Source organism: Acartia tonsa, chromosome 5 (assembly GCF_053477335.1).
Source record: "Acartia tonsa isolate MP-2025a chromosome 5, ASM5347733v1, whole genome shotgun sequence".
Lineage (NCBI taxonomy): Eukaryota > Metazoa > Arthropoda > Copepoda > Calanoida > Acartiidae > Acartia > Acartia tonsa.
Genome location: NC_137264.1, coordinates 38,673,294 through 38,693,576, shown reverse-complemented (window position 1 = coordinate 38,693,576; position 20,283 = coordinate 38,673,294). Strand labels below are relative to the sequence as shown.

Here is a 20,283-nt window from a genome sequence, read left to right as displayed (position 1 = left end):
GTGCTCAAAAATGGACAGTTTGGGGTTTGTCCCTAAAAAATTTGGCGGCCTGTAATAAAACAATCAAAAAGCACTTTTCAAATGTCTCTATTATAATTTTAATGTATGGTATTAACAATACCTCCTTCTCCCTTATGTTATAAAAATGAAGAATAAGGTTTAGTTTGTTAGAGTTTCGCTACTAACTATTTTATTTTAATTATTAAAATAATGGATTTTTTCGTGGTACAGTCGTGTTGGAGGTGGCAAGTATAGATGCTTTCAATACATGTGCTATCCTACTCAGGTATAGATAGATAGATAGATAGATAGATAGATAGATAGATAGATAGATAGATAGATAGATAGATAGATAGATAGATAGATAGATAGATAGATAGATAGATAGATAGATAGATAGATAGATAGATAGATAGATAGATAGATAGATAGATAGATAGATAGATAGATAGATAGATAGATAGATAGATAGATAGATAGATAGATAGATAGATAGATAGATAGATAGATAGATAGATAGATAGATAGATAGATAGATAGATAGATAGATAGATAGATAGATAGATAGATAGATAGATAGATAGATAGATAGATAGATAGATAGATAGATAGATAGATAGATAGATAGATAGATAGATAGATAGATAGATAGATAGATAGATAGATAGATAGATAGATAGATAGATAGATAGATAGATAGATAGATAGATAGATAGTTAGATAGTTAGATAGATAGATAGATAGATAGATAGATAGATTGATAAATAGATTGATAGATATTTTGTAATCTGAGCAAATTGTAATTAAAAAGAAAGGTTCTCATTTATCAAGAAAAACTTTTTTTCTCCTTTGAAGAGTTTCAGTTGTATAAGATAATAACGTTCATGAAATCGAAGCTAAATATAGTAAAAATAAAAAAAATGCTTAAAATCCACTATAATATACTTTTCAACTCGTGCATACTATGGTTAAAAACAACGGTCTACTATAGTATCCAATCACCATAGTAGTTACTTTTTGCAAACACTAGCGGCTACGGACCCTAGAAGCTTCTAGGGGCACTTAAGGTAGGAGGGGGAATTTTAGATTTTTAAAAGAATAAAAAATAAAATTTTGGGGGGAGGGGGTGAAAACACCCTCCTCAAAAATAGTTTAAAACCTTCCCAGGACATATAAGAAGCTTCACTGTAAAGGGGAACAATATCGGTTCAGCGGTTAGCGAAGTCCTTTGGGACTGACAAAAAACGCTTACTACTTTATATAATAGGATAAGAGTATGTCAAAATTTGATGATGATATTGAATTTAATTAATTTTGAATGTTGCACATTTTTGAACCACAGAGTTGCTACACTTTCTTGTTTATTGTTAACATTTACATTTTCAAATATGCCGAATCGCCCTTTTTTTTCTTTATTTTTACTTTGGGTTAGGTTAGGTTACATTGGGAGGGGGAAAGGGGGGGGGGTGGTAGGAATTGTAATGAAAATTTTCTATAAATATAAAATAATGCAAATACAATGTGATTGTGCACTCTTCTATGAATAATAAATTTGATTCAAATTGAAATTCATTTTCTTGTACACTGTCTAGAAATAGTGCAAATATGTTTTCACAATACAAAAAAAATTTATGTCTATTATGCCCCAGAAAGGACACTTGACTATAAACTTTATTAGAATCCAAATTAAATTCATTTTTTGGTTGGCTTAAAAACTTTGGTTACTTATATAAAATCTTAAAATTGGTTTGAACTTAAGATGCCTAAACCTTTTTAATAATAGTTTTAAGCTAAAGATCCTCAGATCCTTGATTATGACAATATCTAGAAGCTCATATATGAAGATGAAGGATTGTTCAGAAATAATAGCTTAAAACCTTTATTATGTTCCTAAATAGAACCCCCAATAACTAGTTAAAAAAAAACCTTAGTTAAAATGGAGAACTTATTACTTTTTTTGTGGTGAACGAGATCTTCACCAACAAACAAAAAAACCTTACTACTTTATTAATAGGATGATGTACTAGTAGAATTGCTATTTTAAAATCTTATGCTTATTATAAGGATAGCCATGATGCATATAAATTCAAAGGTTTCTTCTTTATAAAATTTCCAATATTGAGTGTTCATACAATACACACAAAATACACAAAATGATTTATATAAACTAGATGACATTTGACAGTAAATTTTATTGAATTTTGAATTGTTGATTCAATAGGTTGAGAACCCTTTTCTTTAAAAAAATGTTTTTATATGAGAAAGATGAATTTTGATTATCAATAGTAAGATAGGTATGCTATTGGAAAATTTAGTTGTTTTAAAAGAAAGTATTGATATTGATTTATAGGTTTCAATACTTCTTGGCCACTTTATTTCATACTTTTAACAATTTTAAACTTTTATTTTTTTGCTTTAAGAAGCAGAGTACAGAAATATATGAATATGTATCAAGAAAATAATTATCCACTTGTTAAATAGACACAAAAATCTCATATAAATATTGGAAACTGTATTGATATTAAAAACTTTGAAAATCGGACAAACACAAATAAAGATATGTTGATATAAAAGTTAAAAGCTCTGAATATTTTCCGTATTTTTTGTTGTTATTATATCATCCTAATATTTAGATAAAATGACTTCTTTTATTAAAAGAGACATTGTCCACATTCAAATTCTAATTTTACTTTAAGATCTCACTAATCACTGTACCGATTGAGTTTTCCATTTTAGAGAAGCCTCACCCTTCAAATACAGTTCTCCTAGTAGCCAGTGTCAAATCCTTATAATAAAGTAACAGGATGTCTGTCTGTTTGTTTGTCTGTCTGTGTGTCTGTCTGTTTGTCTTTATCAAAGGATCTCGCTAACCGCTGAACCGATCAAGTTCTCCTTTACAGGGTAACTTATCATAGGTCCTGGAAAGGTTTATAACTATTTTGGGAGAGGTACCACCAACCCCTAAAGAGAAATCGCCCCTAGAAAAAAATACCCCTCTAAAAAAACTAAAAATAAAATAAAAAGATATGGTTATTAAATTCAACTACCCCCGACTCAAGTGCCCCTAGAGGCCTCTAGGGGGCGTATCCGCTAGTAAGTATATAAACAGACTAATTAAATAGGTGCTTGTACATAGTGACGCAAGAACAAACCTTAGTGCAATGTAGTTGCACTATCTTAACATTACTGAGGAATGTTAAAGCCCTTGTTAGCAATCAACTAAGCAAATTCCTTTAAATACCTTTGACTTACAAATTAACGAGGATTCTCTATACATTTAGATAAAATAAATCGTCCTGCAAATTAAAAAAAAAACAATCCTAAGATCTGATTTGGAAATTAACTCTTAAATTATTGGTGGAAAAGTTTGGACAAAGGAATTTTGTAACAGCCAATTAAGATTTGGAAAAAGTAGCCACCAAATAAGAGAAGGTAGTAGAAAACACTGTGTATAAGTTCCATGTACCCTTCCTTCCAGGATGCATTGAATCCCATGTTATTATTGTTTATCTAATACTAGTGGCTACGCTACTATAGGCCTCTAGGGGCACGTAAAATGTTTCTTTTTAATCTGTGTTAAGTGCAGCCGTTTACCAAAAAAAAAAATTCGCTGCTAGTTGGGGTTATGTTATGTTTTTCGATTTCTCTTGGAAGGGTGGTGGTACCCTCTCCCAAAATAGTTATAAACCTCCCCAGGACCTATGAGAAGCTACACTGTAAAGGAGAACCATATCGGTTCAGCGGTTAGCAAGATCCTTTGGTAAAGACAAATATCCTGTTACTTTATTATAAGGATTTTTATGGATGTTTGTAGCAAACACAACCACACTAAATATAGGATGTTTTTTCGTCAAGTACTTTTTTTCATTCCATATTCACGAAATCTACATATAAAAGCTCGTTGTTGCTGCGCTACTTATGGAAAAAAATTATACTTGTTTTTATTTTTCTATCTCTCTGAGAGAAGTGACATTCTTTTATATGCTATGTGTCGGTATGAAATCACTGCCGCACAAGTAATAAAATGATAAATCACCAGAATAACAAATTATAACAAAACAAATAAATGATCGTTTACTTTCCTCCACTTTAATTATTAAACACTCTTTGATATCTTTGATACTAGCGGCCACGCCCCTAGAGGTCTTTAGATGATTTTGAAGTAGTAGGGGAGGGAGGGGGGTGGCTTAATCGACTTTTTAATTTTCCATCTTGGTTTATTTTAAAGTAAAACCGAAAAAAAAGATTTCTATTTGGAGGGTTGTGGTATCCTACCCCAAAATAGCTATAAACCTTCCTAGGACCTATTAAAGCTTCTCTGTAAAGGAGAATCATAATGGTTCAGCTGTTGCCGAGATCCTTTGTAAAAGACGATCATGTTAATTTTGCGGAATTTGGTGCACTCCTGTTAAGTCACACAAAAGAATTTCTTTTATAAACAACAAAAAGGAAAAGAAAAATTCCAACGTCAAAATTTTTCAAATTTTTAACCTTCTCCCTTTTTACTTTACTGGACTTTATTAAATTTTATCTTTTTCTCCCTGTTTTAACTATTCCTTTAATTTTTCCCTTTTCTTTTCTTACCAAGTTAGTTTGTTCATGTATATGCCGTTTATCGGTACTTCTTTGAAAAGAAATTTTAATAGATGGCATTTTGATTGATTATTGATTGTTTAAAACAAAAAAAAGCCGAAAATTTGCACATATACCTTTAGAAAATAATGTTTCTCTTTATGACTATTGTTTATTTAAGTTTTTAAAATTCTATATTAGTCTTTGTATGGTTTAGGCTAGTTTTACATAGCCCATGGATGCTAGCGGCGCAGCAACTAGTGTAACAAAAAGTCATAAGCAGGTAGGGAGGGGACTGAAAAGTTTCATAATTTATTAATTACGCTCTCCTGTTCGCTTGCTTAAAACTTATTTTAATTGGTTCTAAAACTTGTCGTACTTTATTTAATCACTAGCGGCTACGCCCCTAGAAGCCTCTAGGAGCACTTAAGGTAGGAGGGGAAAAAGTCGACCTCATCCCATTTTAAACTTGAGTTCAAAAGAGTAAAAAATATTTTTTTTTTTTGGGGGGGGGGGGGTTGAAGATACCCTCCCCAAAAATAGTTTAAAACCTTCCCATGACCTAAAAGAAGCTTCACTGTAAAGGAGAACAATATCGGTTCAGCGGTTAGCGAGATCCTTCGGGACAGACAAAAAACGCTTACTACTTTATATAATAGGATGTAATCTTGACTGGTTGGTTCAAACTAATTTTGTTAATCATTATTGAGGATGTACGCAGAGAGAGAGAGAGAGGGGACAATGGGCTGTTTATTACACTAGTCCCCACTTTGGGGAATTTTACTGAATTTTGATAGGTTGGTTTATTAAGTTGAGTGTTCAAACGTTTGAACCGCTAATTTTGATCTACAAAAAAGGTAATTTTGAGTTTCATCATTGGAGATTTACATAAATTTATAGGCCATTGTCTTATCCCTTAAGATTCGTGGAAAAAAGTAAGAGTACGTGTGGAGAGAAAGGCTGGAAAATTTTCAAGTTGTCTGAGTTAAAATTAAAATTGTTTGATTTTTTGAATTTCCAACAATCCTCTTCACAAAATAACACAAAAAGAAGGGTGTTTATACCCTTCCACATAATACCACATCCGCATTGTGTTCATAATCGCCATGCAAAAAACGTAACAAGAGCATCCTTTTTTTCGCATATTATCCATAAAGTTGTGTGCTAGCATTTAGTCAAATGCGATTATTAAGTCAAACTGTTCCTAATTATGACCAAATTTATATATGCGAAATGTTCAAAATTAAGAACAGTTTGACGTAGAAAGCGCATTTGACTAAATGCTAGTACACAACTTAATGGAAAAACGCCAATAATGACTCTCTTTATATTACAAATCAATGATTAATGATGAAAGGGATGCATAGGAGAAGGGGTTGTTTTTTGTAATAATTAATAATTTGCAGTTATGATTTGATGATATAATGCATGTGTGGAAACAAAGGCACACCACAAGGAAGAATTCAGTTTAATTTTCATTTTAGACACTAAAGGGGGGAGATGGGTTGTTTTTTCAGTAGATAGATAGATTGATTGATTGATAGATAGATAGATAGATAGATAGATAGATAGATAGATAGATAGATAGATAGAGAGAGAGAGAGAGAGAGAGAGAGAGAGAGAGAGAGAGAGAGAGAGAGAGAGAGAGAGAGAGAGAGAGAGAGAGAGAGAGAGAGAGAGAGAGAGAGAGAGAGAGAGAGAGAGAGAGAGAGAGAGAGAGAGAGAGAGCGAGAGAGAGAGAGAAAGAGAGAGAGAGAGAGAGAGAGAGAGAAAGAGAGAGCGAGAGAGAGAGATAGAGAGAGAATGGAAGGAAGAAAGAGAGGGAGAGAGAGAGACATTGAAAAAGACGCACGGAGTAAGCAGTGATCTAAAGGGATAAGACAATGGCCGATCAATTAGTGTGCATACCTGATTTTAGTATACAAATTTACCCCTTCAATTAGTGGTTGAAACGTTTGAACACTCAACTTAATGATCCAACCAATCAAAAGACACTAAAGTTGTTAACCCAACGAATAAGAAAACATGATTATAAAATTTGGGTACTTTTATAATAATCAGCCCAATATCCCCTCTCTCTCACGAGAGTAAGTGACAACAGAGAGATGAAGGATGATTTGAAAATTGCACAATTGTGACAAATTGACTTTTTTTATGTTCGTTAAATTGAAGGCAAACTAGATAGATAGATACAGTGGCGTGCACAGTGTTGGGGTTGAAGGAAATGGGAAGCCAGGCCTGCGAAGCGCAGGAAGTGTCATGAGTGATAATAATAGGGGTTTCCTTTTTAACTTCTCCTCTAATCCATTTTTCATTGACGTATTTTTATGACGTCACACATGACACTTTCCAGCACTTCCAGGTCTGACTTCCCATTTTGTTCATACTCCTTCCGCACGCCTATGGATGCATTAAAATTTTATGTAATAGATTAATATTCTTTTTTTTTAAAAATATCATTGTATTTTTTTCTTTCAATTTCATCATAATTTTAGAAACATAAGTTACCCAACTAGAGGATGTAAAAATTATGTAAAAAACAAAGATAACAACAACCAAAAAAATAAAGCTCTATAATCACACGGTAGAAAAAAAAAACATTAACACTTGTAATTTATTAGCAGAATATTAATTTATTTAAATTAGTTGCAAATTTGTCGAAATTCAGGATACTATTTAAGGAAATACTTTTTTAGGACTAAATCATGCAGATGCTTTGTTTATTATGAAATATTTGATGTCTAAAGAATTTTTATTTAAAAATCAGACGAAAAGATCTTTAAATTTGTATTTATCAAAAATGAAATATAATTTTTTTAATGAACGTACAGATTATAGAGTTTCTACGCTGTTACAGGACTCATCATGCCAAGTTTGAATCCTTTATGCCTTAACTAGCGGCTACGCCCCTCTAGGGGTACTTAAGGAGGGGAGAGTCGAATTTGATAACCCAATCTATATTTTAGATTTTAAAGAAAAAGTAAAAAAAAATTTTGGGGGGGTGATTTTTTCATTTTTAATTTAAGTTAAACATTTTTTTCTAGGGGCGATTTCTCTTGGGAGGGTGGTTTTACACTCCTCAAAAATAGTTATAAACCTTCCCGGGACCTATAAGAAGCTACCCTGTTAAGGAGAACCCGATAGGTTCAGCGGTTAGCGAGATCATTTGGTACACATAGACAAACAGACAGACATCCTGTTACTTTATTATAAGGATAAACGATTAGAGCTAACAATTAACGCACCGACCCTCATAATATAAAAGCTTCGCTTTAAAAAATCTTTCATTTTTATAACCTTCATCTTATGCGTTGTGCATTCATATTCAGGGATTTAAATGGATAAGACAATGGCCGATAAATTGATGTGTATCCCGAATGATGATACGCAAAATTACCCCTTCTGTAGATTGAATTTTAATGGTTGAAACGTTTAGACACTTAACTAAATGAACCAACCAATCAAAGTTCAATTAAAGTCCCCAAGTTGTTAAGCCAACGAATAACTAAGAAGTTATCTTGAGACTTTGGGAACTAGTGAAATAAACAGTCCAATGTCCCCTCCCTCCTTGATTCATATATTATACATGAAAAATCAATTTGCATTTTTATGCGTATTACAAGCTAAGCTATTTATCCTATATTTAAAAAAAAGGATGACATAATTAGGATCCGGTGGATTAGAACCGGTTTTCAGCCATACTGAAAAATTTTGTACAGCATGGTATTATATCCAGTTTTCTACGAATATAAAAGTTTACAACCATTAGATTAAAAACTAGTTTTTCTAGTCCGTGCCTGTGGTATTATAGGGCAAAAAAATGTACATTTTTATGTCCGTGGAAAGCTGTCTATAATCCGATGCGATAAATAGCTATTCATTTTTTCGTTATTGACGGACCATCCTAATAATGAAAAGTTTTTTTTTCTGTTTTAGTACTATATTTTAATACTAGCGGCTACGCCCCTAGGCCTCTAGTGGCACTTCAAATGTTTGTTTTTTTTAATTTCAAATATCTAACTTGAGAAATAATTTCTATGTTGCAAGTCTCTACGCAAAAATTCCCCTCCGATTTTTTGTGATTTCTGTTGGGAGAGTGGTGATACCCTCCCCTAAAATAGTCATAAACCTTCCCAGGATCTATGAGAAGCTACCCTGTTAAGGAGACCCAAATCGGTTCAGTGGTTAGCGAGATCCTTTGGTATAACCATACAAACACACAAACACGCAGACAAACGAACATCCTGTTACTTTATTATAAGGATATTGTATTTTTCAGGGAAGAAATGGGGGACCATTCAGACGGTGTACACAAAATTCTGATTGTGAAGGTAAATAATAATATTTTTTTCGTATTCATTCAAAACCGATTAATATCCGGTAGATTAGAATCTCAGCTATACTGAAAAAGTGTGTATATCTTTGTATTATATCCTGTTTTTTTAGCCCGTTCCTTCGGCATCTCGGAGCTAAATAACTGCTTTTAATCTTATGATTGTATCCGCGGAAAGCTGTTTACAATACGATGCGAGAAATAACTATTAAAATTCTTGAATAATCATTAATCATTAATTCACATTTATCTCGCAGTGAACATAAATGAGCATAAAAGACTTATTTCACGCGTTTTTTTCAGTGAAGCTTTACCTTTGCATCATTGCATGTTGGCTATTCCAGATTTTTTGTAAGCCTCTTGTGTCGCTTGAAACAGTGTGTGGGCATGATATGTACGTTCAGCCGTTTGGTAGCTAACAGCCTTTAAAATTTATATATTTTTGGAGATATTCGTTACCAGGAATATTTTACCAGGAACTGGACTTGACCCCAAAAACCGTGTGATAAAATGGCATTAAACTACTCCTGCTACTCAAATGTAATAGACAAGGATCTAAAGGGATAAGACAATGGCCGATAAATTGATTTACATCCTCAATGATGATACACAAAGTTACCCCTTCTATAGATTTAAATTAGTGAAACGTTTGAACACTCAACTTAATGAGCCAACCAGTCATAATTCAATGCCCCCAAAGTTGATAAGCCAACGAATAAGAAAACAATAATAAAGGACTTTGGGGACTAGTGTGATAAACAGCCGATTGTCCCCTCTCTCTTTCTGTGTAATAGATGGTGGAATGCCTGGGCCTTTAAATCGCATATGAAAAAAAATTAGGAGTACTAATTACCCCCTTTCCCCTGTTTCATAAACACCCCTATCCCCTTGCCAAATTCCTATGAACGCTACAGTTTTATTTCCTTTAATCAAACTATTTTTTATATGACGTCATATAGGTACTATTTCTTTATTATTTGTCAAATGCTAGTTTGAGGTCTAACTGCTACTAATTAACAATTATTAAATAAAATAAAAAATCTAAATATTTATTGTCAATTTAAATTATTGAAATGTGTCAAATTTTTATATTTGCAAAAATTTGTTCTTAAACAAGAATAATCTTATTTAAAGTAATGGCCTTTAGTGATTTTGAAAGGAATTTAAATTGCTCTTTTTCCAAAGAATATTAGGTTAAGTAATACCCAACCAACAATTTGATTGCACGACCTTGGTCTTAAATTGTGCATAATAATGAGTTGCGCCTTATTATGTGGCAAGACATTTCCCCTTCTTTTGCTATAAGCATCACACGCCAGAGATAATGAGAAACAGAAAGAGACATAGAGACAGACATACTGACAGTTATAGATATTATTATAAAAAGCTGCGCCCTCAAAAAATCAATAATCTTGCTCCACGCAAAGTGTGCCAAATGCATAGTGGAAATTTAAACTAAAAAACAAGGATGGGTAAATTTAAACAAAGACCACAATTTTGTATATAAAAATCGTAGATTAACATTAGTATTTAAAAAAAAAATTTAAAGATATTATAGAAGAAGATTTTTGAAAGAATTTGTTCACAAAAATAACTTTAATTTAAAGAACATTTAAGAAGCTATTTTTCAAACAAAAAAAATGAAGTCTATTGCTTGTTTTAGAAAAATAATTTAATATAGATACCATCCTCTACCCTTTTTTGTTAACAGAACGAAAATAAGGAAGGTAGTTTTTCCCTAATACCTAAATCTCGGGTCCCTCTTAATTCTTTGGGGCTTTATGCATGTGGGGCTACAATGTACCTAATATAACCTAACCTAACTTTAGGCATGTGGGGCTACCCTGTACCTAATATAACCTAACCTAACTTTAGGCATGTGGGACTACCCTGTACCTAATATAACCTAACCTAACTTTAGGCATGTGGGGCTACCCTGTACCTAATATAACTGAACCTAACTTTAGGCATGTGGGACTACCCTGTACCTAATATAACCTAACCTAACTTTAGGCATGTGGGGCTACCCTGTACCTAATATAACCTAACCTAACTTTAGGCATGTGGGGCTACCCTGTACCTAATATAACTGAACCTAACTTTAGACATGTGGGGCTACCTTGTACCTAATATAACTGAACCTAACTTTAGGCATGTGGGACTACCCTGTACCTAATATAACTGAACCTAACTCTAGGCATGTGGGGCTACCCTGTACCTAATATAACCTAACCTAACTTTAGGCATGTGGGGCTACCCTGTACCTAATATAACTGAACCTAACTTTAGACATGTGGGGCTACCCTGTACCTAATATAACTGAACCTAACTTTAGGCATGTGGGGCTACCCTGTACCTAATATAACTGAACCTAACTTTAGGCATGTGAGGCTACCATGTACCTAATATAACCTAACCTAACTTTAGGCATGTGGGGCTACCCTGTACCTAATATAACCTAACCTAACTTTAGGCATGTGGGGCTACCCTGTACCTAATATAACTGAACCTAACTTTAGACATGTGGGGCTACCCTGTACCTAATATAACCTAACCTAACTTTAGGCATGTGGGACTACCCTGTACCTAATATAACTGAACCTAACATTAGGCATGTGGGGCTACCCTGTACCTAATATAACCTAACCTAACATTAGGCATGTGGGGCTACCCTGTACCTAATATAACTGAACCTAACTTTAGACATGTGGGGCTACCCTGTACCTAATATAACTGAACCTAACTTTAGACATGTGGGGCTACCATGTACCTAATATAACCTAACCTAACTTTAGGCATGTGGGGCTACCCTGTACCTAATATAACTGAACCTAACTTTAGACATGTGGGGCTACCCTGTACCTAATATAACCTAACCTAACTTTAGACATGTGGGGCTACCCTCTACCTAATATAACCTAACCTAACTTTAGGCATGTGGGGCTACCCTGTACCTAATATAACCTAACCTAACTTTAGGCATGTGGGACTACCCTGTACCTAATATAACTGAACCTAACTTTAGGCATGTGGGGCTACCCTCTACCTAATATAACCTAACCTAACTTTAGGCATGTGGGGCTACCCTGTACCTAATATAACCTAACCTAACTTTAGGCATGTGGGGCTACCCTGTACCTAATATAACTGAACCTAACTTTAGACATGTGGGGCTACCTTGTACCTAATATAACTGAACCTAACTTTAGGCATGTGGGGCTACCCTGTACCTAATATAACTGAACCTAACTCTAGGCATGTGGGGCTACCCTGTACCTAATATAACCTAACCTAACTTTAGGCATGTGGGGCTACCCTGTACCTAATATAACTGAACCTAACTTTAGACATGTGGGGCTACCTTGTACCTAATATAACTGAACCTAACTTTAGGCATGTGGGGCTACCCTGTACCTAATATAACTGAACCTAACTCTAGGCATGTGGGGCTACCCTGTACCTAATATAACCTTACCTAACTCTAGGCATGTGGGGCTACCCTGTACCTAATATAACTGAACCTAATTTTAGGCATGTGGGGCTATACTGTACCTAATATAACTGAACCTAATTTTAGGCATGTGAGGCTACCATGTACCTAATATAACCTAACCTAACTTTAGGCATGTGGGGCTACCCTGTACCTAATATAACTGAACCTAACTTGACCTAAAAAAACACTTAAAAATCTCATTGATTTTAAAATACGGGGGATCAACCAGGCATTTTGAGGAAATCTCCAACACAAACAAGAACTTAATGCTGAAGTTCTCACACTTTCTTATGTACAGCTACAGACGGATCTACAGACAACATACCCAAGTTAAGGAGTAGCTGCGGTATTGAAAAACAAGGATGACAACATCCATAAAAGCGAAGCACTGAAACGGTAGGACAAACGGACATTAACATTTATATAGTGTCAAAACTGAATAATCAGAATATAAGTGTATAAGAGTCGAAGCAAAATTGTAAGTAAATTTGTTGAAAAACTGCTTAATACAAGATAATGTATATGGACATACTTACATTTTTAGGACTTGATTATAGAGTTGCTTCGCTTATAACATTATACTTTGTTGTCCCAGGAATCAACATACCAGAAATCAGATAAATCGGATGATTAGATCACATAAAAAATTGCTGTTAAAACAGTAAAAAAAATCAACATGTTTAAAATGGACGTACGGACATTCTTGTAATGATTATAGAGTTGCTAAGCTTTCTAAATCGTACCTAACTACTAAAGGAATCACCATGCAAAGTTTGAAATCGATAGGACAATTCTAACATGCCTAAATTAACGGAAAAAGCTATCCGTTTGTGACGGACGTACAGACGGACCGACCCTAATCATAGAAAAGCTTCGCATTTTAAAAAGTGCATCATACATCCAATTTTTTTACACTCGGTGCTTTCAACAAAAGTTTCGCACCAAAATTTTCTGATTTAATAAAATGTTTTGATTAAAATTTAAATTGCGAGGACTTTCAAGGCTTTGACATACATAGATAGAAAGATTATTATGAAAATAGCCAAAAATGAAGAACTCAATTGGTTCAGTGGTTATCGAGATATTGCCGCAACCAAAAACATTAGCGATCCAACCCGCTTTTGTTTAATTTGTATAAAAACAACAAAAATCGTGAATGATAGACAGACAGACGGACACAAAACGATAACTGTCTACCAAAAATTTTATATGGATGTAATGTGAAAAAGAAAATTTTCGTACGGCCCCCTGTAAAACCCAGAATATTGGATTGACTTTAAATTCGACTTTTTTTCATAAAAGGAAAGGGGGCCCTTAAATGTGCGGGTACCAAAACCTGCGGGGCTAACCAACCATTATCCAATATAACCTAACCTTACCTAACCTAAACTTATAAGAACAAACTATCTCTACCATATTTTCAATCATTTCAAAAATGAGGGAGGGGATTAGTCAGTGCTTAACAGGGTTCTTTGTGGGAAAGTGCTAATTAATTCATAGCAAGTAAATATTTGTTGATATAATAACAACACAGAAGTGTAACATGGAGGGATGGAGGGCAGAGAGAGATGGGACAATGGGCTGTTTATTACACTAGTCCCCAAAGTTTTATGACAACTTTTTCTTATTCGTTGGTTTAACAACTTTGGGGACTTAAGTGAATTTTGATTGGTTGGATATTTAAGTTGAGTGTTCAACCATTTTAACCACTAACTTTAATCTACAAAGGGGTAGTTTTGAGTATCATCATTCAGGGATGATCATCAATTTTCCGGTCATTGTCTTATCCCTTTAGATCCCTGGTTGGAGGGAGGGGTGGCAATTATGGGTTTCCAATATTATTCTTCTTGTCTTATTTTATGTAATATGTGTTCTATTGATATTTATTTTTTCTTCTTCATACATTTAGACAAAATTTAGATAATTTTTAAAAGCGAAGCATTTCTTTAATTGATGTTGTTCTGTCGAGCTGTAAAATATAGTACTGACCGTTAAACTTTATCATTTTAGAGTTCTAACATTTGTATTGGGACAAAGTGATTCAAAATCAGCCATGTGACGTCATAAAAAAGGAGGATTTATTTAATAATAATCATCTATCTATTTCAGATTTGTTGCCCCAGGAAGGAGGGGATGGGAAGCAAGGCGAATGCTTCAGGAAAATATCATTGGATAATCAAATTACAACAAAAAGTGACAAAAAAGTTTATGTGATTTTTTTTGTTGTTAATTCAAACTATTCGTCCTTTTTTTCCTGGTTGGATAATTAATACAGTCCCTGGAACCAAAAAGGGGACCGTATGATTCACCCCTCCCCCAAAAATATGTTTCTAGCGCCAACGGGGCACTTCGATAACCTAACCTAACCTAAAATATGTAGATACCTTTTAAGGGATAAAGGAGACGTTGGACGTTATTAAACTATGTAACTTAAGCTTTAAAATCAAGTTCTTTTATTTTTTGGATTAACAGCTTTGGGTACTATTATTAAAGCTCGATTGTTTAGTTCAAGTTAAGGAACATCAAATTATTGTCCATTGTCCAATCCCCTAGTCGTATTTTTTGAAAATAATGTTTATGGTCCACTTAGAGTTGGAAGAAATTTCCAAATGATTTAATAATAAATTGAATAAGTTTTGATATATAAAAAGAGAGAAGAAACTATCCTATTGAAAAAAAATAATTGAATTAATCAAACCTCACTCTCTGTTTTTCTTCATATTTTTTTTCTCTCCTTATTTCTTTCTCTCTCTCTCTCTCTCCTTAACTCTCTCTCTCTCTCTGTCTCTGTCTCGTTCTGTCTCTCCTCTCTCTCTCCTCTCTCTCTCCTCTCTCTCTCTCTCTCTCTGTCTCTGTCTCTCTCTGTCTCTCTGTCTCTCTCCTCTCTCTCTCCTCTCTCTCTCCTCTCTCTCTCCTCTCTCTCTCTCTATCTGTCTCTGTCTCTCTCTGTCTCTGTCTCTCTCTCCTCTCTCTCTCCTCTCTCTGTCTCTCTGTCTCTCTCTGACTCTCTGTCTCTCTCTGTCTCTCTCTGACTCTCTGTCTCTCTCTGTCTCTCTCTGACTCTCTGTCTCTCTCTATCTCTCCCTGTCTCTCTCTGTCTCTCTCTCTATCTCTCTCTGTCTCTTTTTTTTTCTTTCCTTTCTATCTCTCTTTGGAAGCTACTCACTAATTATTCTTTCATCAATCTTTCCTTACGACTATTGGGAAAATTAAATCATTTGTCGAAACTGAAATCATGTTCAACCCATTCAAGGTTTGTTAAATGTAATAAAATTTTTCAGCCAACCAATAAGAGATCCTGTTTTAAAACTTTGGGTACCAATGCAATTTATTCTTTCTGTACCTTTAACTTATGGATGTTGACATCCTTGTTTTTTTTATTTTCTTTCTCTTTTTCTGCAAATTAATCAGACGTCTGCAGGGATCCTAAGGGATAGGACACGATAAATTGATTTACCTTCCAAATTCAATCACTAGTATTACTGCTCATGCATCAAAATCAATGTTGGAAAATTTTTGACTCTTTTAAAAAATTAATAAAAATCAATATTAACCCCCATCGTGTTTAATCTAACGAATGAGAAAAAGAGTAATTTTACTTTAGAGAGCAGTATAATTTTCAGTATATTGACTCTTCCCTCCCTCCGTGATTTTCTGTGACGTTTAGGTTTGAGGAACAGACATTCTCCAATTATTAGTGTCACATCTTTTCTACATCTATTAATTGTCCGTGTGTCCGTCTGAAGAGACAGTACGTCATTTAGAATAAAGTCGAGATACACTATATGTTTCTCTGTGTTTCTGTTTGTACTAAAGGATCTCGCTAACCGCTAAACCGATGTCGTTGTCCTCTACAATGTAGCTTCTAATAGGTTTTCTCAATTTTAAGAGAGAAATAGTTTTAAATAGCCTAAAACCTTCCTAAGAGTAATGTGAATCTTTCTTTAAAGATCATTCTGTTGATTGGTTAGCGAGATCTTAGTAGACAGACACAAAACTTAATAGGATATAAGGATACAATTTTTCCTCATCTATTTAGAATATAATTTGCTTTGCTATAAAATTATCCTCGTTTTTACTCTTTCATTTGGTTTATTTTTCTTACTTGCTAAAATTTGGAAATTTTTTGAGTTTTTAACATGTAAGAAATAATCTTTCGTTGTGAAAAAAAATTGTTGAAAACTATTTGAAAATTTGGGTTGAAGCTATTTTAGCCAGTGAAAAAATGGGATTTTAGAAATATAACTGACCAAAAGACCTAAAATAAATGTGCAATTTGATTTTTCTCATGCTTCTTATAATCTACAACAGACAAACCACAGATAAACATACAATAAATACAGACATTCAAACAATAAAATTACAGACAGACAGACAGACAAACAGTCTAATGGAAGGATCAAGTTGAATAACAAGAAAATTATAGTTATACCAACTTTGTAGCCATATAATTACTCATAGCAAGGGACAATTATTATTCATATTTAATCAAATTAAGTCATGTATACTTTTACTTTCCAATATATAAGGCTCTTCAAAAGTGTTACTGCTGTGCTACATTGTCCTTTGTATTAATTGTAAAGGTTAAAGAACTAGAAGAATGAATTAATGAAGGGAGGAGACATTGGACTGAAAATTATACTGGTCTTATTCGTCTGCTCAAAAACTTTTTGTCTTAATATTTTTATTAAATTTTCATTGGTGAAAACAGTAAAAGTGTCGAACTATGACGTCAGAAAAAATTAACAATTAACCAATAAGAAGCCAGTATTCACTGTGGTAAAATATATAGCGGCCTCTCATTGGTTAATTGTTAATTTTTTCTGACGTCATAGTTCGACACTTTTACTGTTTTCTCATTGGTTAGTTCTAAATTAACAGTGTCCAAACTTATTTAACGAATAATTAATTTACATGGGAGAAACTTTTGCTTATTATCATTGGAGACGTATATCAATCCTTCCTTTTAGATCTCAGGAATTAATAAATTAAAAAAAACCGTAAAAATTACTAGATTTATTTGGATTAAAATTGCGAATTAAGGTCCCTATTCTTATAATTACTATAATCAGAAATAAGTTTACACATTTTTTTGACATTTTTTTCTGGGGAAAATTCTAACAAGAGTAGAAAATTACATTTTTAAGAAGTAAAGCAACTCTACAATTGGAAGATGTTTAAAGTCCCTCCACAGATTATGACGTCATACGATAAAATAACCAATGAGAAGCCAGCATAAATTTTGCCATTGGTCAATTACAGTGTATACTGGCCTCTCATTGGCTATTCTATCGTATTCGTCATTATAACGTTTCATGTTTCCCCCATAGCGTTACGGACGGACGGACATACAAAGTAAATTATAGAGTAGCTTCGCTACTAAAAACCAACCAAATAAGATTATGGACTGACAGACCGACATTAAATTTATAAAAGCTTTGCTCTTATAGTATAATAATACATGGATTAGATAGGTGGGAAAATCGTTGACTAAAAGACTAGTTTGAAAGTTGGAAATTGAGCTCTAATTTCTAATTTCCACTGTCATAAGTTAATCAACAACTGTATAAAATTTTCTAAATTTTATGACGTTATATCAGGGATTTTTAAGGATAAGACGATGAATTTATGTACATCCCCAATGTTGTGATACCCTATTTTACCCGACAAAAAAAATTTAATAGGATTTAAAAAGTTAAGACTCAACTAAAAACTTTTAATAGAAGAACCCTTGGTTTTGAAACCAATGAATAAAAAAGCATTTTTATGACACTTTTTGGTACAATAATAATTCATAGTCAAATGTCCTCCCTCCCAGCAAAATGTTATAGGTTTGGTTAGGTTATGAAAGTACCTCACAGGCAATCCATAACAATATTGTTCATACTTCTTCCATGTCAGATGCGTGACAAAAATGTTAGATTAAGGGAAATGCCTTGCCTCATATACATATGAACTTTTTCACTATGCACAGGACTTCCAGACAAAAGCTGTATTATTAAGGTATTGATTTTGATTGAAATTAGAAAAATCGACGAAAACGAATATAAAAAATCTACCAAATGAATTTGACTATCCAATTATAATTATGTGCATTCAGACATCATGATAGGAGAAGCGTACACGAGGGTATCTGTTTAAGTAAAAGGTAAATTATTTTCTTTTTGATTATCTTAGCTTTTATTAGAGATAGATACTTGAATTTTGGTGTGAACATTCTGCTAAAGAATTGATATTTGCTCAAAAACTCATTTTGTCCGTTTGTCTCTCATTTACACTTATTGTTAATTGTTTTATGCTCATTAGCTTCGTAACCTATGGATGTTGTCATCATTGCATTGTTTGCAGAAAAATCTCGCCTCTATCTTTGAATCCTATTATATAAAGTAGTAAGCCTTTTTGGATCATATGAAGGAAATGAAGTCATTCCTAAAAAGGACAGAAATCCCCTTCCTTAGGTATAGGAAGGCTATTTTCTTTCCTTTTTCTTACAAATTCTCAGTAAGGAAGGTGATTTCTGTCCACTATCTTACAAATTATCACTAAAGGAAGGTGACCTCTGTCCACCATCTTACAAATTCTTCCTAGTTTTTAGAAATTCTTCCTTTTCCTCACTATTACAACCATGTTTAATTAATCTACCTTATTTCACCAAATTCTTCCTTATTCTCAGAACCTCTACCTTAATTACACAAATTCTCCCTTATTCTCAGATAACTTACCTTATTCTAAGAAATTCTTCCTTATTTCAAGAAAATCTACCTTATTCTAAGAAATTCTTCCTTGTTATAAGAAATTCTACCTCATTCTAAGAAAATCTACCTTATTCTAAGAAATTCTACCTTATTCTAAAAAAATCTACCTTATTCTAAGAAATTCTTCCTTGTTCTAAATAAATCTACCTTATTCTAAGAAATTCTTCCTTATTCTAAGAAAATCTATATTATTCTCCCTAATTATTCCTTATTCCCCCAAATTCTACCTTATTCTAAGAAAATCTTCCTTATTCTAAGAAAATCTACCTAATTCTCCCAAATTCTTCCTTATTCTAAGAAAATCTACCTTATTCTAAGAAATTCTACCTTATTCTAAGAAAATCTACCTTATTCTAAGAAATTCTTCCTTATTCTAAGAAATTCTACCTTATTTTAGAAAATCTACCTTATTCTTCCAAATCCTTCCTTATTCTAAGAAAATCTGCCTTATTCCCCCAAATTCTTCCTTATTCTAAGAAATTCTTTCTTATTCTAAGAAAATCTACCTTATTCTGAGAAATTCTTCCTTATTCTAAGAAATTCTACCTTATTCTAAGAAAATCTACCTTATTCTAAGAAATTCTTCCTTATTCTAAGAAAATCTATCTTATTCTAAGAAATTCTTCCTGATTCTAAGAAAATCTAACTAATTCTCCTAAATTCTTGCAAAACATAGCAAATTCTTGCAATATATAGGGGTCCCAAACTCAAAAACGAATTTTCAGCGCGATCCGATTACCCGTTCTCAAGATATGGTGACCTGGTGTCCTTGGTACTGATGGTAAGATTTGGGAAATGGTTCGAATCCTTAGTAAATTTGGTCAAAGTCCAAAAATATTTTGACACTTTTCAATTTTTGACCAATACTATTTGTTAACCTGGGTATTTTTATATATGTTTGGCCTTTTATGCCAAATTTATTAAGGATTTGAACCATTTCCCAAATCTTACCATAGGTACCAAGGACACCAGGTCACCGTATCTTGAGAACGGGTGGTCGGATCGTGCTGAAAATTTGTTTTTGAGTTTGGGACCCCTATATATTGCTTTGCTAAAGTTTGAAAGAATTTCTTAGAATAAGGTAGAATTTCTGAGAATAAGGAAGAATTTGTTACAATAAGGTAGATTTT

At 33.3% G+C, this 20,283-nt stretch overlaps 2 protein-coding genes and 1 long non-coding RNA gene across 3 annotated transcripts in view; 2 read left to right on the top strand and 1 right to left on the bottom strand.

Moving 5' to 3' along the window:
- LOC145320342 (uncharacterized) overlaps nt 1–14,627 on the top strand; it is a 61,089-nt gene extending 46,462 nt beyond the window's left edge. The window contains exons 3-5 of the long non-coding RNA XR_013880165.1: nt 232–286; nt 8,852–8,903; nt 14,508–14,627. This is a non-coding gene — a long non-coding RNA (uncharacterized LOC145320342). The remainder of the gene's footprint in view (nt 1–231; nt 287–8,851; nt 8,904–14,507) is intronic.
- Nucleotides 1–20,283, bottom strand: part of rno (PHD finger protein rhinoceros) — a 389,004-nt gene that overhangs the window by 162,921 nt on the left and 205,800 nt on the right. The gene's annotated exons all lie outside the window — the stretch shown is intronic.
- The window catches only part of LOC145320140 (uncharacterized), a 48,374-nt gene continuing 46,291 nt past the window's right edge, over nt 18,201–20,283 (top strand). The window contains exons 1-2 of the mRNA XM_080162580.1: nt 18,201–18,229; nt 18,499–18,546. Of these exons, the coding sequence (XP_080018706.1) occupies nt 18,201–18,229; nt 18,499–18,546 (77 nt within the window). The remainder of the gene's footprint in view (nt 18,230–18,498; nt 18,547–20,283) is intronic.